General features: G+C 46.8%; 2 protein-coding genes across 15 annotated transcripts in view; both read right to left on the minus strand.

The window, feature by feature from the left end:
* Window positions 1–347: 347 nt before the first annotated feature.
* rep15 (RAB15 effector protein) lies at window positions 348–3,012 on the minus strand. Of its 2 annotated transcripts, none has more exons than XM_035641820.2 (4): window positions 2,728–3,012; window positions 2,469–2,534; window positions 1,918–2,246; window positions 348–1,841 (listed from the first exon to the last, which is right to left on the minus strand). In XM_035641820.2, the coding sequence occupies exons 3-4, from the start codon at window positions 2,194–2,196 to the stop codon at window positions 1,296–1,298; spliced, it is 825 nt and encodes a 274-aa protein (XP_035497713.2). In that variant the 5' UTR covers window positions 2,197–2,246; window positions 2,469–2,534; window positions 2,728–3,012; the 3' UTR covers window positions 348–1,295. The 2 variants fall into 2 exon arrangements, with proteins under 2 accessions (XP_035497713.2, XP_035497712.2); XM_035641819.2 differs by having other exon boundaries at window positions 2,469–2,626.
* A 151-nt stretch (window positions 3,013–3,163) lies between these two features.
* Window positions 3,164–23,243, minus strand: part of ppfibp2b (PPFIA binding protein 2b) — a 66,247-nt gene continuing 46,167 nt past the window's right edge. For 6 of the 13 annotated variants that reach the window (XM_035641804.2, XM_035641815.2, XM_035641805.2 and 3 more), the window contains 24 exons: window positions 21,539–21,769; window positions 20,546–20,638; window positions 17,838–17,949; window positions 17,659–17,691; window positions 16,537–16,598; window positions 16,371–16,446; window positions 16,178–16,260; window positions 15,989–16,056; window positions 15,837–15,902; window positions 15,128–15,188; window positions 14,847–14,888; window positions 13,666–13,801; window positions 11,101–11,133; window positions 9,996–10,131; window positions 9,783–9,902; window positions 9,537–9,687; window positions 8,334–8,445; window positions 8,141–8,229; window positions 7,847–7,969; window positions 7,504–7,629; window positions 7,227–7,415; window positions 6,160–6,363; window positions 4,770–4,835; window positions 3,164–4,288 (listed from right to left, as the gene is read on the minus strand). In XM_035641804.2, coding sequence (XP_035497697.2) covers window positions 4,226–4,288; window positions 4,770–4,835; window positions 6,160–6,363; window positions 7,227–7,415; window positions 7,504–7,629; window positions 7,847–7,969; window positions 8,141–8,229; window positions 8,334–8,445; window positions 9,537–9,687; window positions 9,783–9,902; window positions 9,996–10,131; window positions 11,101–11,133; window positions 13,666–13,801; window positions 14,847–14,888; window positions 15,128–15,188; window positions 15,837–15,902; window positions 15,989–16,056; window positions 16,178–16,260; window positions 16,371–16,446; window positions 16,537–16,598; window positions 17,659–17,691; window positions 17,838–17,949; window positions 20,546–20,638; window positions 21,539–21,769 — 2,475 coding nt within the window. In that variant the 3' untranslated portion in view covers window positions 3,164–4,225. Of the gene's footprint in view, window positions 4,289–4,769; window positions 4,836–4,865; window positions 5,243–6,159; window positions 6,364–7,226; window positions 7,416–7,503; window positions 7,630–7,846; window positions 7,970–8,140; window positions 8,230–8,333; window positions 8,446–9,536; window positions 9,688–9,782; window positions 9,903–9,995; window positions 10,132–11,100; window positions 11,134–13,665; window positions 13,802–14,846; window positions 14,889–15,127; window positions 15,189–15,836; window positions 15,903–15,988; window positions 16,057–16,177; window positions 16,261–16,370; window positions 16,447–16,536; window positions 16,599–17,658; window positions 17,692–17,837; window positions 17,950–20,545; window positions 20,639–21,538; window positions 21,770–23,243 lie in introns of those variants that run through there. The other 7 variants (XR_004794777.2, XM_035641808.2, XM_035641809.2 and 4 more) reach the window with 7 other exon arrangements.

The raw sequence follows: 23,243 nt of genomic DNA on the forward strand, positions 1-23,243 counted from the left end.
CAGCAAGATGGATTTCAAAATGCTGTATTTCACATTCCGCGTCCCCCACGGTCCTCCATAAGACAGTTCCTGTAAAACCTTTTACTTCAAGCTATCACATCAATATCGTGAATCTGAAAATGCTATGGACGGAGCCGGGAAGCTAGCTCGCGTGCCAAGAGTTGTAGTTCCCTAATGTTTATTGAAACGTCCCCAGACATTTAGGCAGGTTCATACATTATTGGATAGGAATGATTGGCGGATATAAATTGGTTGGATAGACTACACTCATAAAACAAAATTCTGCTTCAGAGTCTCTTATAGCAGGAAACACTCTGGTGTAACCAACAATATAAATGACAGCTCTGTTCAATTTATAATAATAATATATATAACTTTATTTATATGGCACCTTTCAAAACAGTTTAGTGTTTTACAAGATAAAAATGAAGCATTGAAGGCGGACAATAGGAAATGGTTCAAATCAGTTTAAATATCACATAACATTAGGGCAGAAATATAAGAGTCATAATGTAACAGTTGAGAAAAGTTCATAGTGAATTCACGTTCTAAAAAGGTAAATTTACTGTATATATTAAAATATGTATTTTACAATGAAATGCAAGGACCTTGAAATACAGGAATTTGGAAATGGAAGATAGCCATTTTGGCACATTTGAAAAGTAAATATTAGAATGATAAAATTAATGGACGCTGGATTGCATTTAGCAGTATCAGAGTCAGGGACCCGGTACTGGACCCTGCCAAAATGATTTTAGAAAATTGACCCAATGAGGGTTTGTACTGAAAGGATGATTCCAATTATTTTCAACTGTTGGTATAACTTTTCCTTATTTTTTGCCATTTGTACTATAGTATTCACACTGCAGAATACACACTGTAAAAAAAATAAAAGAACTGATTTAAAACCTAATCTTTCTGTAACACATCCACACACTTTTGAGATTTCCATTTACCAAGTAAAACTTGGAGAAACATGTTATGCTGTAAGTGAAAATGTAAATCTCTCCGAAGTTGTAATTGAAGTATGTTAATGTTGAAATGTAATTGAATGAATTGTGTTTAAACAAGTTCTTGGATCAAGCTTTAGAAAATATTACTAAGTAAATAGCAGAAAACTGACGAAGTGAACTGACACACTTGGAAGATGCACCATTAACGAGTTGTCTTACGATATGAAATTCCACATTTTAGTAAGACAGGGTCGTATTTATCAAGAGATGCATCAATAGCCTCCATACTTATATCACATTACACATTACTGTGGTCTTGTATCATTTTATTTGTCATTTGATTCAGCTAAATTTAATCATGAGAGTGAGAAGATCCCCCTCTTTCTTGGTGACAATAGCCTGCATCATTCCAGAAGGTGTATGGAGATACCTTGAACCTTTGAAGAAGTTCTCAATGAATGGTCTGTCAATCCTGTTACACTTCCCGATGGCTGCCTCAAAGTTGTTGCTGAGGACACCGTAGATGTTCCCCTTGTCGTTTTTCCTCCCGAAGAACAGGAAGAGGGCGTAGCAGTCCTTGCCGATTGAGGTGCAGAAGTCCACTAACCTTTCGTACATATTCTTGTTGCTGGACTCCTTCTGGGCCATCTGGAGGGACTCAGTGAAGGCCTCTCTTGGGTCGCAGTTCTCCTCAGCATCCTCTCTCTGCGGCAGGTTTAGGACCTGCACGGCAATCTGGACCCGAGGGTTCTTGGAGGGTTTCTCCAGCAAGGCCCACACCCAGTCAGCCCCAAGGAGGATGCGCTGCGCCGGTGTCATGGCTGTGCAGTTGAAGGTGTCCGTCATGTTGAGGCACACACTTTGGGTTATGTAGGTCATCAGGAAGACCTGTGGGAAGCCAACACACATCTAAGAAACAGTTTGGTACGCCCAAGTCAAGTACACGATTGATCAAGGCACCTACCTGAGTGAGCGCCTCAGGGGTTGGACGGAACTTGTCCTCCGGGTCCTTGAAGAGGAGGTACTCCTGGGTTCTGGACGAGGCGGCAGAGATGCAGTCATTGAATAGAGGTATGAAATCATTGGGCTTGGCGATGGGGGGCTTCCTCAGGGTGGCGAAGATACTTGGTCGAGGGGGTGCGTTCTCCTCCACGGGTGCCTGGCTGTAAGTGGTGTTCTTCAAAGTGGGGAAGAATTTGGAGCTCTGGAAATGGCTAGTGGGTTTGCTTATGGACTGGCCCATGGTGGACTGATGATGATGACCGGGAGATCAGAGGGTGGTTTCCTGATGCACTAGAAAAGGAATTTGAACATTTAGAAGACTATGGATGGTTTTCATAAATGACCATATGTTTGGTAGAACTAGTATTTGGATAGTTGTAAAGAAAAACTAAAGATCAACTATTTCTGATTTCTCCTGCCATATGGTTCCATTGTTTCTTTCATTTAACAGTGAATAAATATTATGATTTGTAATACCTACAAAAAGCTTTACAAATCAACACAGACACTCACCAGGACGGCTCTGGAAGGGTCTGCAGTTCCAAGTCCACTACCTGCCCACCGCTCCGGTCCCCTGCCCTGCCGAGACACACAGTGTGTGAAGCTCCGTCTCCAGTGTCCTGACGTGTACAGAACTTTCAGCAGAATGAAGTGGAATTTCTGTCCCGGGTCTCAAGGGGGGGGGGGGGGGGGGGGGGGGCGGTGTGAGCGCAGGTGTGGTGTTTGTAACTTGTCAAATTTTTAAGGTAAGTCAACAAAAGACTCATCTTACCAGTTCACTGTCAGCAGCAGCAGCAGCTTGAAGGCCTGAAGGGTTTGGTGGGTAAACAGAAAGCTTTACTCCTGCTTGTCCCTCATGTCAGAAAGAAACACAAATGAGGAAATGTAGGTTGAGTCAGGTCAAGTTTTTACTGTGGCTCTTTTTGGGAATGTCTGACTAGAGGATGGTAAGGTAGTTTCACTTTAAATGAATGGGGTTGGGGAGTGGCTGGCTGGTTGGTAGGGTGGGTCTCATCTGACATTTGTTGTTCATGTCAAAATTCCAGTTTAACCAATAGGAATTCTTCTTTTACTTGGTTGGTTGGCGGTAGGATCTTCTGTCAGTCTTCTTCTGTCAATGCAGACATAGCACTTGAACTGTTTGTGCCAGCGCGAGGATACTTTCCCAATTCCTGAAAATGACCTGATCTGCAACTCGGGAGGACAAATTCTGTCAAAGTGCTTTTATTAATTTTTTCATGGTACAACTGTACCAGTCGGTCGCCATTCGTGCAGTCGAACAGACATTTTGGTTGATGGTTACCTGCTCTGGCCAAAGTGGACAGAGTCAGTTACAGTAATTAAAACCTGAACCAGTGCTGTGCCAGGGGCATACAGAGGAGAGCAGGATCGAGGAACCATCATTTGTACTGAAACTACAAAATATGAATATCAACTAAAATGTCAGCAGCTCCATCATTTCTTCTTCTTTGGTACAATAAAATAGAATAGAATAGAATAATTGAAATGTTTATATGCGCAGGTGGGGCAACCAACTGTCACTATGATACACCAATGTCTTGCGTATAATGTATATAATGGGTATAATGGGCAAAAACTTTTCTCTATACCAAAATCAATTCATTATAAAAAAATATAATTCATTTCCACCGCTCATCCTCCCTAAAATAACAATGTAATTACAACAAAGTAAAAGGGTTTTGATGAAGTTTTTGTCCCATTCACTCCTTTAACATCAAGTTTCCAATTTCGAAAACACGAATACACTTGTTATTTCACCGACTCAGTTAACTTTTCCATCTGCCTCTTCTTCAGCTGTGCATCGGAGACTCCAGACAGAAGGAATGACACGTTGCACATGTTTGCCGTGTAACAAGGAATGAGCCATCTGACCCTGAACAGTAATACTAGAACAGTACACACGGTATATGTACACGGTGGTCAATATGAGCATTAGACGGTACTTTGCATAGGGAAACAAGAAGAAAGCTCTAAGAAATGCTACACGTCATTATCGCTGTAGTTAATAATAAAATTCAATGTGACTGTTGTGTCAGGGATCTGTGTTCATTCCACTGGTGTTACCAGGTCCGTTGTATCTACAGTGCGACTGCACAATGTTCTGTAGGTGTTACAGGAGGTATCAGTGTAACCAGCGGTGCTAGGCCGGGGCTTGAGGTGCAGTACAGGAGCGAGACTGGCTGCAGCTGCGGGTGTCTCGCTGGTCGGCCGACAGCCTTCCAGAGCCAACGGCGCCGGGTCATTGTCCTTCAGACGAGCGCCGTCTGGGCCCGTCTCAGCTCCTTCTGCAGCTCCTCCCGGCTGAGCAGGTACTGGAAGCAAAGCACCATGGGAGTGGCAAATATTACCAATATTATCAACGACACCTGCGATATTCGTTTATATTTGATTAATACAGGCTAGTGGTTTCATTAGTTCAATGTGAAGCATACAAATTGAAATTATTTACTCTTAACAGATTCTTATATTGAATATTAAAAGGTTAAAATGCTGTTCAAATAATAGTAAAATAAGGATAATGTACTTAAGTGACATTTGTTCTTATCGAGAGGCGGTTTTACACGTGAAAAGACAACAGCAGCTCATCGGCCTGACAACAGCAGTGTAACGTGCCAGGAAGCAGGTTTCACACTGGTAGTCATGGAACTACTCCTCCTCTCTCACATCACACGCCGGAGTCTTTACATCCGAGTGACTTAAACTCCTGTTGCAGCCGGCGAGGAAGCGTTTAACTCACCGGCTGCGGGAGTCGTAAGTGTGTGTGTGTGTGTGTGTGTGTGTGTTGGTGCTTACTGTGAGGTTGTTGATGCTCTCAGACAGAGCTTCTATTTGCAACACGGTGCCCTCTGTGATCACCATCTGCAACACACACACACACACACACACACACACACACACGACATGCACGGCGTCTGATGAACCCCGTCACGATTGTAGACACACACTTACAGTGACACAATGCTGAGTTTCCTCAGCTTCAGTTCTCGGCATTAAATCAAAACTCCACATTCATGTTAGTATGATCTGCGGTCACGTATGGCGGCGACTCGAAGGCGCGAGGCGTGTACCTGCAGCTGCATGCCGGGCCGTGCTCCGACATGCGCCTCTCATGTCGGCTTCAACAGGGTTACCGCGGCGATGGTGGGCAGCAGCCATGTTGGCTCGGGTGATGATGATGGTGATGGTGATGATGATGATGAAAGCAGTGGTTAATGGTGGGTGCAGGTCACATGCTGTTAGGCGTGCGTTTCTTCCCATCCTCGTCACTTAAAGACACAAAGATCGTCTGCTTCTTCTCGAAAAAGGAGGAATCAACTTTGCACACGTATAATTTAGTTTATTAAATGATTTGTTATATATTTTTTGCGTTGTGTACGGTTTTTTTACATGTACATGACCACATGTGAGCTTCCTCGAGCAGAGCAGGAATTTCTTTCCTATAAAAATACTATTACAGTCAAATATGAAAATAACAGTACAAAATCACCACCTCAGTTTTTTCAAACCCCCAAAAACATGCTATTTCAGAATTACATCTGCAACGACATAAATATTAAATAAAAATCCCTCCATGATAAGATTGTGCAAATATTGCACGAGGTTCATTTGGACCACGTGACGGACCTGTATTCAAACTGCAAAAAGACCAAAGTTTTGGAACACTCTAATATAAAAAATCATCTGGTGCACACACGTGTAAGAACAACGGCTTAATACTGTACAGAAAGAGTTGTTCTTATATATATATATATATATATGAATACACTGTGTGGATTACAGGAAGTGATGTCACAGGAAGAGTCCAGAGAGAGAGGGAGGGAGGGAGGGGGGGTGGTCTCTCCTGACGGGTTAGATCATGGCACAGGTTTGAGGCTGAGGTCGGGTTAGTTAGGCATCTGACCGGAGAGGAAGCTGTCAAAATACTTTTGTTGTGCTAGATTCATCATCGCGACGAGCAGCCAAGCGTCTCTGAATCTCTTTGGGGAGTAAGGCACAGGGGTTCGGGCTGATGAGTGCGGGGGTAAAGGGAGCGGATGGTGCTGAGGTAATTATGGGGCCGCAAGCAAAGGAAGCAGGAGCAGAAGCCGGTAGCGTGACAACATAGCAACATGTCCATGGCGTCATGTCGTTGTCCCCGGGGGGCCGGTCGTCACGGAGACGCCGCCGCGTCGTCGGGGCCCACCTGGTCCCTGGACGGGTCGGTCTCTCTGTCCAGGATGGGGCTCAGGCCTCGGAAGCCGGCGTAGGGACGCACCTGCGCCCCGTTCACCGCCGGCTGCCCCGACCCGGGGGATGGGGACGCCTCGATGGGACACACGTAATCCGTGGACTCGTCGGAGCGTCTTCTCCTGAGGTGGGTCAGGTTGGAGAAGCCCAACTTCTTTGGCTGCAGAGGAATAAAGAGACGGACAAAAGGTTTGCACTGTGACAGCAAGGACTTTACTTTCTTGAGGGAACCAACGTATTGAGTCCATTTTTAATTCATTTTATGACACTAATCACTAAAAAAAACACTAATTACAAACCAAAAAAACCTTTTAAGCCTTTTCCATCCACCTTTTCCATCCGGCTACTGTCGCCGAAGGGAAACTAGTTTGACGCGGTTGTAACATCTGGACACGTAGTATCTCAGGGTACCAACATTTAATCATGTTACCGAGAAAATCAAAACCAAGCTCAGACAAACAAATCATGTTCAATATCTTTAGTGCGGGTGAGTAACAAGTGACATCATCAGGCAGCAGCACACAGAAGTGTTTTCTCTAAGCTCTTTGACTGAAGCCCTCGGGGAGGAAACACACACACACACACACACACACACTGCAAATCTCTTTTTGTGTTTTCAGTCCCACGCTCTATTTTGCAAACCAGGTTATATCTGTCCTCATTAATATTCATGGAGCACCTCGGCATATTTGATCTGTGAGCCTCCATAGGTCGTTAACGGGTCAACGGCGGGCGTGGACCGAGTTTTCGTACTGTGGATGATTTTTTTTTCAGTTTGTCTTCAGCCGAGAGCCGAGCGTCTTAGAGCGGAGGGGAGGAGTCTGCGCTCGCCGGCTTAAAACCCACCGGAGGGGCTCGCAGCTTAATCCGAGCTGACACACCGAGGTCTCGCGGCGGATTAAGGCGCCTTCTCTCACACATGCAGGAGGAGAGAGGACGGAGTGCTTGTGTGCGTTTCGCTCCGCGTGTCACCTCAGAGTCTCCTCCCGGTGTGACGAGGCCCGTGTTCGTCCTCGCCCTTACCTTGACCTTGGCCGTGATGCTGAGCGGCGTGTAGCCCGGCGCCTCCGTGTACTCGCGCTTCTCGCGCCGCGCCTGCGCTCCCACCAGACCGTTGAAGTTGGTGCTGAGGTGGCGCCTCAGCAGCGACTTCTGCGGCGGGATGTTCAGCAGCATGGCCAGCGTGTCCCAGCCGAAGCGAGGCTCCAGCATCTACGAGAGGAGGCAGGAGTTTAGGATTCGCTTTTCTTTTTGAGCCCGTCCGCTCTTTTGACTTGTCAGTGTTGGCACGCGGACTCACTATCAGGCCCCCGTGCACGCCGCTGCCCCGCAGGTTCGGTGCGTACTCGGCCAGGTCCACCGATCTCAGCCACTCCATGACTCGGTGGTTGGACCACTGGATGACTTCGCCGGGAGAGAACTGGTTCTGAAACAAGCACACGAACACACGTGGATGAATGTACGCACACGGAGGAATTTACACACGTTAACCAGAGAAAAGGAGACGACACAAGGTTCGATAAAAATAAATACACACACACACACACACACACGGACACACACACACACGGACACACACACAAACACACAAACACACAGACACACACACACAGACACACACACACACACACACACACACACACCTCGTTGCCGGGCCTGCGTTTCAGGCAGTTGGCGTTAAACTTGTTGACGTGGAGAACGTGAATCGCACACTTGATGCTGAGGTGGTGGAGCTGACTCGTCACCTTCAGGAACAACAGGTCATTCTGAATTGGAGGGAAGACAAAGAGAGAGATGAGCCTAAAACACAACAAGGGACAGAAAAGCGGGAGCAAATCACTACATACAAGTTTTTTGAACGTTAGATTCTTGTATTTCATGTATTTCCCTATGAAATCTACCAAACTCTGTTGAAACCTTCACATGGTCAGACTCACCACGGTGAGATACTGCAGCATCTGTCCATCCACCCTTCCGTCGTTGAACTGGTCTTTGTACTGAGGGAGGCCGATGTCGTCGAGCCAACCTGGAACATTAATATAAATATATACCTTAGATTTCACGAGGACGAAAAGTTCAGGCTGATAAAATGTGCTTTTATTTATTAGATTTTTTGAGTTGCGTGCTCACGAGTGACCCAGACGTAATCGAGCTCTGCCGACTTCTCGGGCTGCTTGCTGCCGAACGCCTTGACGGCCAACTGGAGCTTCTTCCTGTGGAGCGGATTCTTCACGGCCATCTCCTACGGAGAGACGCAGGGACATGACTGATTTCACCCACAGCGCTCAATAAACCTTAATGGTCTATTCGTGCGAGTGGATTACACACAAAGTCAATGCAAAGATGCGACTACACGCAAATTTAATCAGGTGACGACGTGAAATACGCGCTAGTTGCTCGAGTTCAAATATTTAAACTCAAGCAACTGACGCGAACTTCAAAATACACACCCAGTCTGTTTAGCTTTCCCCGTCGGCACTCCGGTCTGACTTTCTTTCATTCAACAGTTCAAGTTTACGTGTCAGAGGAGGGTTTGTGGGAGATGTGGAGGAACGAACCGGCAAATATTCGTGAATGAACACAAACGTTTCCAGCGACCAAACTCTGGGACTCGCGCGAGTAGCGACGCGAAAATTCGCTTCACGTGTGGTGTGAACGCGACAGCATCATTGATCCATCCATCGTCTACCGCTTTATCCACTTAAGGGTCGCGGGGGGGCTGGAGCCAATCCCAGCTGACGTTGGGCGAGAGGCGGGGTTCACCCTGGACAGGTCGCCAGCCTATCACAGGGCCACATACAGAGACAAACAACCATTCACTCTCACATTCACACCTACGGTCAATCTAGAGTCTCCAATGAACCTGACCCCATTCTGATGTCTCTGGACTGTGGGTGGAAGCTGGAGAACCCGGAGAGAACCCACGCACACACGGGGAGAACATGCAAACTCCACACAGAAAGGCCCTGGTTGGTTCGAACCGGGACTCGAACCCAGAACCTTCTTGCTGTGAGGTGCTAACCACTGTGCCACCATGCAGCCCATAGCATCGTTGATTTACCTGAAAGATGAAACTAGAGGGACACAGAACTGCAGGTCGGACGGACAAGGTGACAAGGTGTTGACGGCGAAACTAAAGAGCAGGTTGAAAAGCGGAGATGGGCGTAACTAAAGGGCCAAACAGACGGACGCACGACAACGCTGATCTGACAGGCAGAACTGACGGGCCGGCGTCAGGCCGCACGGAAGATTATGTCGTCAGATTCGCCAAATGAGCCAGACAGATGTTCCAGATGCTTCCGCACGTGTGTGTGTGTGTGTGTGTGTGTGTACCTTCTCCAGGTCTTGCACGGAGGCCGCCAGCAGAGTCTGCCCGTCGGTGACCCAGTGGCGAGCAAAGACGGCGTACTGACCGAGCCCGATGTCCTCCAGCCAGTCGCACACCTGCTCCGTGCTCCACTTGGAAAAAGGCGCCTTGGGATCCCTGACACCGACGACGAGAAGGAGGAGAACAAAAACGTTACACGCGTGTACGTGTAGGATAGTAATACACGTTGGCGTGTTGGAGTGCACGTGTACCGTGCGTTCCCCGAACGGGCCAGTCGTGGTCCAGCCGTGGCTCGGAAGCCCCCCCTCTTGAACTCGCCCAGCTCGGGGTCGTGAAGCTGAACGGGACTACCTGACTGGCTGCGACGGATCCTGAGGGGACGACAACACGAATGCTAATGACCGGGACTGCGAGAAGTACCATACAGGAAGTGTGCGTGTGTGCAGTACATGTTCAGCACGTACTTCCCCCAGAGTTTCTTGATGCCTCTGTGACTCTTCCTGTTCTCCGGGGAGACGGGCGACTGTTGTCCAGAGTCCACTCCGGAGGACAGAGGCGACTGGTCCGAGAGGAGACTCTCCTCCGGCTTCTCTGGACGTCCTGACGGAAAACAAATCACAGCAGGGAGGGTGATGAAGCCAGAAGAAAGGGTACAGTCCCAAAAAAAATGAACCTCTCCTCCTCAAAGTCCACGCATCCTTTTGGGAGATTGTCCCGGTTGTTAAGTTATGACTTAATAATATACAGCTTCCCAACACTACATCTTTTATTGATGCTTAGACGACACCAGACCAGTCACTACACATTCCCATTGAATATAATAGATTTTTATCCAGTCACATTAATACTGTACTTGTACTGTACCATTAAAACTCACTGCTTCATGTTTAAAAATCCCTTCCTGGCTAATGACAGAGCTGTGACTACGGGTAGCTACGGAACTTCATCGGTATCGGCGTGAGTCAGCCTCAGCTGTCAATCATGACGCGTAAGACTGTTTTTTTTATAGCATCAAATAACTAATTAAAACCAAACGGATAAGAGATACGAACACCTGAACATACATCAGTGTGATGAGAACTAGCTCAAATGACAGAAACTATTTGACATGGTCTCATCTGCTAAGATGGAGGGGGCGGGGTTTAGGAGCTATATTAAAGCCAGCCACCAGGGGGCGATCCAGATGATTAGGCCTCATTTAGACACTATATTTTATATGGGGAAATATTACAGTATTTACTATGCAAGCTTTGCAGTCTTGACGACAACAACAACAACATGACAACAAAGTTGTGAACAGTACTCAAACCATATGGAGTTACTGTATGCACTAAGTATATCACAGATTACTAGCATGTATTGTCTTTACAGTGTATGACCACTTGATGGGACGTTTTGGGAATCTCCCAAGGTCTGATTCGTTCTTCCTCAAAAAAGATTGACGTAGAACAGATTGAATTAGAGGAGCAAGTGGCCTGTTTGGAACTAAACACAAAGACACCGTGGATCAGTCTGTCTCAACAGGCCGGACACAGAAACGACACACTGGGGCCGAGAGTCAATACCCACCGACATCATAGAGCTCGTGTTTCCCAGGAGATCCTGAGGCGGAGGTGGTTAGTGAAGCGAGAGAGAAGCGAGTGGACAGAAATCAGGAGTCAGCGTTAGTCACAACCTTTAGTCTTAATCTGTGTTGTATATACATGTCAAGTGTGGAAGAACAAACAAACAAGACGGCAACATGCAGATCTACATGCGTGTAGACAAGATGGACAAGACTCAACAGTGGAAGTTTTCATTTTTGTTCATGACATGAAGTTTTGTTTCCCCCCGTCCGCCCCGACTCGCTCCCTCGCTGCCACGTCCTGCCTCAGACTGTCGGGGAGAGCGAGCTGGGGGAGGCGGTGGGGGGACGGGGGGACGTCAGGTTGCATCCACGTTTGTTTACTTGGAATGTCTAAGCCATAGTTGAACTGTGCGCATCCTTAAGCCGGCGTTCCTCTGCCCTCTCACAGCTCTGCGATTACACTCCTGCTTTAAGCTCCGGGTCTGCGTTGGCGGATGTGTGTGTGTGTGTGTGTGTGAGAGTGTGTGTTTCAGTGAAGGCTGATGTGAGAGGAGCCGAGCGTTATCTTCAGCAGCTCCTCTCTGAGTCATGAGTACTAATAATCCCGGCTGTAGAATTCCCTTCCGTGAAAACGGTCGCTCACCTCGGATGTTTGAGCGTGATGGAGAGACAATCTTTTTTTCCGTTCAGGACGAAGCTCCACTGATTTATTAGTTAGCCCCCCCCAAAAAACTTGGCTAAAATCAAAAGATGAGCCTTTCACAGACACATCGGTTATCGTCATTCATGTTTGCTGATAGCTGTCGGAGCAAAAACTTACATTTTACACAATAAAACAAGATGTGCATTCATGTCTCAGTTCAACATATTCGGTTGTATTTGTGTTTTCTTTTGGAATTATGCTTAGCTACAATGAATTCTATAGTTTAACTTTGTCATAAGGGTTTGATAACAACGTCTTAGGAATCATTGCTAATTTAAAAAAAGAAACTTTTATAAATTGGTTGATACTTCGTTATCCCTAAAATCGGTTTGGGCGTCGGCCCTCGAGTCTCCCTGTGGGTCGAGCTCCGTAACCGATATGAGTTTCATTGTTTGGGATGAGTTTGTATGAGTTGACATTTGGATTTCCATGAGAGCATACAGTACCTAGAGCCGGAGCACTGGCACTCCTGCAGCGAACTGCCGCCAGAGCACAAACAAGAGGACAGAGCAGCACCGACAGCCAATCAGAGGAGGAGGAAGAGGAAGAGGAAGAGGAAGAGGAGGAGGAGGAGGAAGAGGAGGAGGAAGAGGAAGAGGAAGAGGAAAAGGAAGAGGAGGAGGAGGAGGAAGAGGAGGAGGAAGAGGAAGAGGAAGAGGAGGAGGAAGAGGAGGAAGAGGAAGAGGAGGAGGACAAGGAGGAGGAAGAGGAAGAGGAAGAGGAGGAGGAGGAGGAAGAGGACAAGGAGGAGGAGGAAGAGGAAGAGGAAGAGGAGGAGGAGGAGGAAGAGGAGGAGGAAGAGGAGGAGGAGGGGGAAGAGGAGGAGGAGGAGGAAGAGGAGGAGGAGGAGGAAGAAGAGGAGGAAGAGGAAGAGGAGGAGGAGGAGGAAGAGGAGGAGGAGGAGGAAGAGGAGGAGGAGGAGGAAGAAGAGGAGGAGGAGGAAGAAGAGGAGGAGGAGGAGGAGGAAGAGGAGGAAGAGGAAGAGGAGGAGGAGGAGGAGGAGGAAGAGGAGGAAGAGGAAGAGGAAGAGGAGGAGGAAGAGGAAGAGGAGGAGGACAAGGAGGAGGAGGAAGAGGAAGAGGAGGAGGAGGAGGAGGAGGAGGAAGAGGAAGAGGAGGAGGAAGAGGAGACGGGGAACAGGGAAGGAAGCAGTTGGAGCAAAGTTAGTTGACAAGAGAGTTATTCAAGAGACACAAAACCAGTTTCCCATTCAAAGTGACTCTAGATGAGGAGGCCGACAGCCTGTTAGCTTAGCACAAAGACTGGAATCAGAGGGAAACAGCTAGCCTGGCTCCGTGTGAAGAACATTGGCCTGTTACGTCTCGACACAGAACCAGTGGTGAAAGACACCACTTGTTTTTCTGTCACACGTATGAGAGAGGAGAATTAATAATCAGTGAAAAGCTGTTTCCAATCTTTATGCTAAGCTAAGTGCTAACAGCTGCTGCCTGCAGCTGTACATTTCTCATGACGGCTGGAGAGTGATGTTGATATTCTCATCTAACAGTCAGCAAAAAAAACATATATTTCCCCAAAAGTTTTCATCTTTCAATTTCAACTATTCCCAACAAGCAAAAATTAATAAAAAAAAAAAAAATCTTCCTCCTCTGATTTTGTTTCCTTCTTATGTCTGATCCCAATAGTATCTCTTGCATTAGAAAGTATTTAAAATCAAAAGTAAAATAAAAAACAAAAACAAAATGAAGCTGCTTCCAGACAGTGGAAAATATCCGGAAAGAAATGTCCAGGGCCCAATTTTCGGACACTTTCCCGGACTTCATGTCTGAAAGCAGCTTTAGCTTCTACAAATGAACGCCATCAGGTTATGAATATGAAAGCGACGATGTTGGATGCGGACACTCACTCAGTCTGTAGTCCTGCTCGTGCTCGCGCGCCGGAGACGAGTACTCGGCGTCTCCGTTCAGCGCCGCCCTCGGCTCGCTCTTCTTACTCCGCTTCCCCGGCAGAGTCTGGTACCCGCTCAGCTCCAGGTGCGGAGTCTGCAGAAGAAGAAGAACAATATGACAAATTAATAAATGTAATTCTTTGGGGCGCTAGTTGAGCATCACATCTGACATAAACTGCCGTCATGTTTGGACGTCGTCTGGATTATTGTAAATGATTCAAGCTTTGAATTCTGCTTCTGATGAAAAACATATTTCATGTTATATCACAATATGTTTGGTAAGAGAACCGTCGAAGGGGGGTCGCGTGCGCTTTGCTCCTTTGTTCCCGTCGCAGGGTGACGAGATGCCGGGCGACGCCTGGTATCTGAGCAGGAGAAAGGCCACAGAGAGGAGCGGCCGCGAGGCACGACCACGCCGTGACGCCGAGCGCTCCTGACAGCCTCTTCAGGTCGGCGCTGGCCCTTTGTGTCCGCGTGTATATATGATATATATGAACGTTGGCGTGATCATGTTGTGTCGTGACTGTGCAGTAAAGTGCAGTGGTCACATGCAGCAGGAGATAAATAAAACAAAACCTCAGCAGGGAAGTTGGGAACAAGAGGTCAAAGTTCACCGGGAGCATCACAAACATCCCAGAAGTGTTTTTTAAATGTCGCACATATTGAGCATAACCAAGATTAGATCATCATTTATTAATTCACTATTATATTCTGCAGGTATTTTATTAAAACTCTTGTTTCCTGTAAATCAAATGCATAGTGTCCCATAGCAACTGATGACCAATACTAGTTATTGTATTTCCCGTCTGTGGGTTCATTTCAGATTCATTCAGCTTGGGGTTTGTAGCCTGGTGGCCCAGAATGCAATGCAACAAAATGATATCAGGTGAATCATCTCATAGTGTACCTCAGAATAATTATAAGAAAAGTAAGGTGAAGGTTAGATGGAGGTTACGTGAAGGTTAGATGAAGGTTAGATGGAGGTTGGATGAAGGTTAGATGGAGGTTGGATGAAGGTTAGATGGAGGTTAGATGGAGGTTACGTGAAGGTTAGATGGAGGTTAGATGGAGGTTAGATGGAGGTTACGTGAAGGTTAGGTGGAGGTTATGTTGTGTGAGGTCATGCAGCAGGTCAGTACCTCTGCCCCTACATCTGATTCACTTTCAGCAGGTTGGACAGCCTACAGCCAAAGACACAGACAGAGAGAGAGGGAACACACACACACACACACACACACACACACACACACACACACACACGGTCAGAGTTAGCAGCTTAGCAGTTAATGGTTATTTAGAAGAAATGGAGTTAGTGTTATTTTTAATCAGCAGGTTAAAGAAGATAATTCATTGATATTATGTTTTATAATATTAGATCAGATTAGAACCGAAGACGACAGAACAAAACACACGAACAAACCTTTTGTAACGATCCGCTCTGCAACTCTTCAAGGCTGCTCGACAACAACCGGCCCTGATGCCTGGAAACGAGAGACAAAAGGAAGCGGTCACATCGCATGTCGTCACATCGCTCCTGTCTGATCCACTTCCGTCTCCTCGTGTGAGCGAAAGAGACGTTTCATCTTTGGACGAGTCGGAACGTCAACGTGCAACAGGAGTCGTGGCCCGAAGCGTAGGAGACGTGGGCCGCCAGATCGGGGACGGTAGAAAATACTTTCCCTCTTTATTATTGTTACATACCATCTTGAACCTTTTATGTCAACAAGTCAATTTCAGATCAGGACATACATCAATGATGCATTTCGCAATTTTTTTTTGATTGTCTGTTGTTTTGTTTTATAATTTTCCCTTGTGTCTTTTAATTTGCCGTTGTTTTTTTTGATTTGTTGTTGTGTTTCTTTGCACTTCAGGTAGTCGGCTGTTATCAGCACGATGTAGCTACTGTACACATCTGGAAAAATCCTCTGTTCAAGGTGGAGCTTTTATGATTCATTCATAATGCTGCGTACTTTCATATTTCAGCCACGCTACAATTTGTATTTGTAATATTTTCAAGTCAGTCATGTCTGTGATGATCAGAGCTTCTGATCTCAGGTCAAATGTTGATGTTATGAATCTACCTCATGAGAATAAGAAAAATCTCGCCGACGTCGCGAACACAAACTCACCACGATCCGTTGAAGAAGCTCGTGTCTCCGGTGGACACCAGCGATGTGTCCAGGGAGTTCTGGAGGCTACAAGGAAATAACACGACAAAGGTACAGTAAAGAGATTGATGGTGAGTTATGATGTGTGTGTGTGTGTGTGTGTGTGTTAATACCTTAAGTCCAACTCTCTGTGGTAAATGGATGAAGACAACATCAGCGGAGACGATCCTCTGGATGAAATCTGCGCAGAGACAAAACACCATTTTCCTTTTCTTTTCATGTCAGTGTTCGCAATCGGCCAAATATCCGCGTTTGTATGACGGGAAACGTTTGCGGAGACGATTAGCGCGACGTGATCTCACCTCTGAACGCAGAGTGTCGGAGTGAGCTCTGCGTGTGATCGCTCGCAGCTTCAAACTGCCGCTCAGCTCCTCTTCACTGCTCCCTGGTTGGTAATCAGCGACAACAACAACAACAACAACACAATAATATTAGAATAAACAGGGAGCAGAGGAGGAAACTCTAAATATCTTCCGACGCATGCAGGAGACGAACCTTGTGTGAGCGCCATGACCTCGCGCATCTTCCTGTACTGGCCGATCAGAGCGGTCAGCTCCTCGATACGACGATCCTGTCCAATCAGAGAGACGCAAATATTCAAACCTCCATGAATTACCAGCCTTTGATTATCAATTATAGAAGTAGTGAGGATTTAATTGACCTTTTCGTCATTAGACGCCAACAGAGACTCCATCCCCACCTTCAGCCTGTGGTATTCCTGGTCTAAGGAAACAAAGACAACGGGGACGTTCAAAGTCTCGCTAACCCGACGTCGGGTGGGTTCAGGGGCATCTGACGGGAGCGTGACGTGACGGCGGTAATGGACGTGACAAGCTCGCTAATACGGATAAACAAGCAAAACAAATACGCGGCGACGAGCGCGACCGACCGCCCACGTACGGAACCGTCACCTGGGGGGAAAGAGAGACGACGGAACAGGTGCAGCGTGAGGCGATGCAGGAAAAAGAACAAGGTTTTTCTTATGAAATTCAGAGAATTTAAGTCCGAGAGAGATGAGGTTTATATTGATATTGACACCGACACAGAAACACAGAGGGGAATTCAATCTCCTTTCAAATACTGAAACTTGTTTTACGACTAACAATCCGTTTACTGGCACTTGTAGTTTCTACAAACGTCTCCGGTGACTTTGTCTGGTGACGTTTGTCGTGACATCATCGGACTATTGCGCAGTTTAAAGTATTGCATGAGAAAAAGTTGATGGAAACGGCAAAATAAAAAATTAAAAAGTCTTCTAATCTCTAATTTCATTGCCACTTTGATGAAAAAACAAATAAATGTGAGACTTCAAAAATGAAGTCGTAATATTACGAGAAGATAGATACTTAATTTATCCCGAGCTGGGAAATTCCAGTTTAACAGCAGCACGTTTCACACAGCACACAAAATACATATTACAGTATTTCCACTGTAAAAATATACGAATTGCAAAAATAAAGAAGAATAAACTCACGTAAATTTACAACGTTATTCTCACAATGTTTTGACTTTATTCTCGTGAAATTAGGACATTTTTCTTGCAATGTTATGACAATTTTTCTTTCTTGTAATATTACGACTTTATGCTCAGAAATTTACGACTTTATTCTCAAAGTCTCCCATTTCTTCTCTCTCTCAATGTGGCAGTAATACTCTGTCGTATGGTTTTATCTTAAAAGAGTCAATGCTCAACTTTGCCGGACTGTACTGTACTTTCTGATTAAAAGCTGCTTTCAGATATGGACTGACTCATTCACAACAACACAAACACAACTCGCCTTACATTTGTTAATCAGCTGCTTGATATACACCTCCTCTACAGCAGGGGGCAGCAGAGGGGAGAGAGGGACAGGTTGATTAGTCGCCTCACACACACACACACACACACACAAACACACACACACACACACACACACACACACACACGTCCTGACAGATGTGGTCGATCGATATCATACGTACCTCTCTCTGCGTTGTCATTGGCCGAGCCGTCTCTGGCGAGCAGCTGCGTCTGCAGACACTCGATCTCGGCGTCCTTGGAGGCGAGGAGCTGCTGCAGCTCCGAGATCTCAGTCTGCGGAGGACAGGAAGACGGCGGGGATGAAAAGCTGCGTCGGCCATTGAATGATCAGGGAGCGGTGAGTTCGAGGCACCAGGAGGCGGACGTGTCTCCGAGAGTGAGGTGGTTCTGTTTTCACCCCCTGTGTGTTTTGTTGGTTTCCTCCAACAACTACAGAACATATTTACACAAAACTTGGAGGAAGGATGGAACACGGGCCAAAAAAATGTGAGGGGCGGATCCAGGAATTCAAAAAATAATTTTCTTCAATAAGAAATTTTCTGAGATTTCCAAAGGGAATAATTCAAAGATCTTTATGAGACAAAATGGCGTATTAAGACGACTGATGCTGCAGTTTGGTCAAAGCTCTTCACAGCAAAAGTCAAAATGTGAAAACTATGGGGGGGGGGGGGAGAAAGAAAATCTTCAAAAGAACAATAGTATCATAGGAAACAAAGGCAGCGAAGAAGAACAACGTGCGGCCGACAGGCGTGTGTCACATTTACATGTGTGTGATGTTTTGCTCTGAATGAAAACCGGACACCTCCCAGCTGCTTCACCATGAAGAGCCCATGAGCCTTTGGGCCGAAGACGCCTGGACAGACGCCAGTAACAGACGCGTCGAGGCGAGGGAGAATTCAAAGAGACGATATGATTACCTAATGTTTTCACCCGTGTCACGATTAATTAAAAACAACTCAACAGATTTTCACAAAAACTTGGCGCGAGGACGGAACATGGGCGAAAAAAAGGACCTGTTCAATTTTGCCGCAGATTCAGACAAAGGAGAAGATCCAGGAATTTTCATTTAAATCACTTTAGATATGAATATTTAAAAATAAATAATCATTTTCACAGATTTCCCAGGGAATAATTCATGGATCCTGTTGGAAAGGACCGACTTCTCTTAGTGCGTGAACTTTGGTGCGGATCCAAATAAAAATGCGGATCTAGTGGATTTGATTGTGGTTTCATATTTCACTGGATATGCACGTTGTTTTCTTTTATTTCTACGGAGAAGAAACCAACTCACGAGTCTGATTCTCTTTCCCGACGCGTCCGGCGACATTTACAAAGGAAGCAGCTCGAGGTGTGTGGCGGCGGGCCCTCGTTACCTTACCTGCGCTTAAAAAAAATCCTGAGCGAACAACGTGATGAACGTGCACCCGGCATCACCACGGTAACGAACCACACACAACCGATGCAAAAACACGTCACGATCACGTACAAGGAACATCATCATCCATGCAAACGCTCGCTATAGAATGATGTCGGCAAAGGGAGAGAGGAGGAGGGATGTCCGTCACTTCTTCTCGCTCAAATACCTGTGACGACGAGAGCGCAGCCAACACGAGAACGACACCAGAGCAGAAATAAGGAGGAAGGAAGGAAGTGCAAAACAAGGGAAAGTGGACGTAGAGGAGAAGAAGCATTGGTGCAAATGCAGAACAGTTGGTGATGGAGGAGGACGGAGTGACGCCGAGTTTTATAGGGAGACGACTAATCGGACGAGAAGCGGCGAGCGAGAAGAGGAGGAGGAGGAGGAGGAGGAAGAGGAGGCACCTGTGCGCCGCGCCAGCGCTCCTCCCAGTGCTGCTTCTCCAGCTGCGTGTGCTCGACAGTCAGCTTGAGGCTGGACAGCTGCGTCATGAGCGACTGGTAACACACATGGAGAGAGTGAGAGATGGAGAGCTGGAGAAGAGAGAGGAAGAGGAGAGAGGGTAATGACGGGGCGGACGTGGAGAGGGGGAGGGGGAGGGGGAGCGGAGTGAAGAGAGAGGATGCAGACAGCGACGGAGGAGGAGGAAGGAAGGAAGCAGTGTGAGCACAGAGACGAGCAAAAAGCAAGTTTGACCTCGTTCTGATTAAGAAAGAGTCTCTTTACACTAACTCACCGACAGTCACACTGACTTCTGGGTAAAGGTCTTTCTACATGTTATGATCTCCGCTTTCAAGGAGACATATTCTGCTTTTTACTAGTCTGTTATCATTTTTTTTTTTTAAATATATATAAAAGTTCTGCAAAGTAAAAAAAAAGAAGAAAAAGCCCCAGAGTCTGCAGGTAAAGGGAGAAAACTCTGCTCCTGAAACGCCCCGTCAGTCGTCCGGGCGACGCTTCCGCGACATAGTGACATCGCCATGTTACGGAAGCGTCGTAAAGCGTCTAGCAGAGGAAAGAATCGCGTGGATCACAAAAACATAAACAAACAAGAGTCTAACGGAGCAGATCGGCATCAGCCCGGAGGGAAAAGCGAGTGTCGCTCAGGTTTGCAGTTTAATATTTGGTGCCGCAGAGGAGTTAATGTGCCGGGGCTATTTCATTTGGCTGTTGCTAGGCAACGTTAAAGGGAGGAAAAAGACTTCGGGAAGTGTAATTCCCCAAAACTAGTCTTGGGGGAATTAGTCTTAATTCACATCTGTGTGATAGGTTTGGATGTTTTGGAACCAAAATGAACCATGAATCTGTATAAAGTTTTTACTTCTCCAGCTCCAGATTGAAAAGTGAAAGTCTATCTCTTCATACAACCGTCACGACCCGAACACACAACGTGTGACTTCATGTTCAGATACTTATACAGATGTTTGTGTGTGACGTGACACGTTAAAGTACCTTGGTCGCCCGTAGTTTTTTCTCATATCGACTCTTCTCTCGTTCCAAATCCTCCACTTTGCTCTTCAGCTGCTTCACTTCGTCCAACAGATCCTGAGGAGAAAAACAAAAAAAACAAAAACTTTTTTTTACTGCACGTCTACTTTTTTTCCTTTTTTCCTTTCAAGGAGTGTGTGAGACATGCCAACGATTGAAACTGGGAGTAGTCTTTTGGGTCAAACATCAGGTTCCACATTCAGTGCAGTTACACAAAGAGCTCTCCAGGGGGCTGAAACAGTCCAGCGGTTAATATGGGAAACACACGATCCTCCTGAAACAGACACCACAAGCGTGCAGTTATCAAACGGCCGGGGGGGAGAGGACCACACCGAACCCAGAGCAGGACTGAAAGCCGTCACGTCTAAACCCGCCGTCCCAGGAAAAAACCCTGCGCCGCGCCCACACGTCATCACACACACCGTCACCTGGACAGATGTTAGCGGAGGGAGGAGCCACCGTCATGCAGGTCAACTACATCGAATCAGATTCACTCGTCCTCGTCACGAACCCAAGTTAAAGGATCTGAAAAGACCAAATCCCGGAACGTGTTGTTTTTTTTCCAAGTGCTTCAAACACGTGGAGGAGTTGGTGGAGTTGCTACGTGTTTGGCGGCGACTTTGAAAAGCTTTCGGGGGGGTTTTATTCATTTCACTGGACAATTTCCACAACGTCGCCAACTCCTCACATGTACGGAAGTACTCGGAAAAACAGAGTCAACAGTCTCCGTGTCGGACTCCAGCTTCCTACGACAGACGCACACAGGACACGTCACAAAGAGGTTTGTTAGTTTTTGATTCTGTGGAAATTTTCCAAATACCGGGTGTGTGTGTGTGTGTGTGTGTGTGTGTGTGTGTGTACGTGTGTGTGTGTGTGTGGTTAAAAAAGGGGGGAGAAGACAAGAAGAGAAGAAATGATGTGGGGAGGAAGATGAGTTCATCCATCAAGTCTCCCTACGTGTACAGTCTGTCCTCCATTGTGCATCCAGGCGTCCGAGTCGGGCCGGCTGTCGTCCGAGTCGGCTAGCTCCGGCTGAGGGGCGGGGCCCTGGGCCTGGCCGCCTCGGGGCTCCGCCTCCTGCTGCGCCTCCCGCTCCTCCAGGGCCCGTTTCTCCTGGATGCGAGTGCTGATCTCTGCCTGAAACCTGCACATCTGCTCCTGGAGCTCACTGATGAGGTTTACCACACACTGGGAGGGAGGGGTGGAGGACGGAGGAGGACGGAGGGGGACGGAGGAGGACGGAGGAGGACGACGGACCGGTGAAGGGCAGCGGAGGAGGTGAAAATGGCGAGAGGGGAGGGGGGGGGGGGGGGGGGGGGGGGGGGGGGGTGAATGAGAGTCAGTGGATTGGAGAGGAGAGTCAGACATTAACTTTAATTTGTTAATCTCAGATCAGTGATTGGGAATAATCATTCCTGTTTCCACATCTGGATGATTTGTCGGCTGAAAAGGCTCAAAACACTGATAAACACACAAAAAAACCCTGAACAACATGACGCATAAATATGATCGCAGAAGAAGGAACTTGGATGGAAGAGAAGAAGGAGAAGCTGGAAGGATCCTGAAAGGAAAAAAAAAGTTCTTGATGAAGGGAGGAAAACATCAGCAGCAGCAAAAGTAACTTCATACAAAACATGTACTTTTTACGTTGACCGATAATCAGCATCTGTAAATAAAAGATGGACCCTCGTTGTGCAATGATGAAGCCAAAATGTGTCGCATACGTTGGCCGCCATTTTGTGCTCTTCCCCCATTGTGGCAGCTGAACACCGGCTCCTCAAAATGTTGTTTAAATCACTCAATGTGTTCTTCTCTCTCCCACAGTGGTGCTCACTGATGTGATCCCTCTGTCCCCGGACCACCGCAGGGTCTCGACCCCTCCGTGTTATAGCCCCCGCCCCCGGGCCAAGTCTGGTCCCAGAAGAAGAGACGGGGGCGTCATCATCATCCAGAGTTAGAAAACAGAAAGAGCGACATCACAGGAAGAGAAGGAGGAACGATAAGAGTGAACTTGTTCGTCGGTTCACCGCTTGCGTAGTGTTACCTGGAATTCTAAAGACGGCCGACAAGCCACGTAACATCTTGTGATTTCTTTAAAGCTACAGTGTGTAATATTTAGAAGAACTTATTCACAAAAAAATTAATATATTGTCCATAACTATGTGTTCATATTTGAGTTAAATATAGTTCGGTGCACGTTCGCGCTGAATTTTTTAGCACTGCTGGAGGCGGCGCGCCACTATAAAGTGTCCCCTGTCGGTCGCTCAGTTGGTTTGCGGTTTGCAACTTTACCACCAGATGGCGCCAGAAAATTACAAAAAATGACACTCTGGGGCTTTAAATGCTGCGTTTCACTTGAAGCGGGTAAAGGTTCGTTGCAACGACAACTTTTTTCATGACCCATCAATACGAAGAATATATTGGTTTCCCCCCCCAAAAAAATCGCTACATCTTTATCACGTCAACGTAGGTTTTCTTTTCCCGCCGCTGTCCAAGAAAACGGAAATACAAATCTGCTCTGCAATCACGTTGCCATCTCTTTATCGTGATGTGACCACATAGCTCAGGAGAAGATAAGACGAAAGGAAAACGACACATAAAAAAACATTTGAATGTCGCAACTCTGGCGCTTGTGAAACTGACAGATGCAGGGTCATCAAAT

Source organism: Scophthalmus maximus, chromosome 7, assembly GCF_022379125.1.
Source record: "Scophthalmus maximus strain ysfricsl-2021 chromosome 7, ASM2237912v1, whole genome shotgun sequence".
Classification (NCBI taxonomy): domain Eukaryota; kingdom Metazoa; phylum Chordata; class Actinopteri; order Pleuronectiformes; family Scophthalmidae; genus Scophthalmus; species Scophthalmus maximus.

Coding starts and splice junctions, on each gene's coding strand:
- rep15 (XM_035641820.2), bottom strand. CDS start 2,196: ATGGGCCAGTCCATAAGCAAACCCACTAGCCATTTCCAGAGCTCCAAA. Junction 1,842..1,917: donor CCCCTGAGGCGCTCACTCAG/GTAGGTGCCTTG, acceptor GGCTTCCCACAG/GTCTTCCTGATGACCTACAT.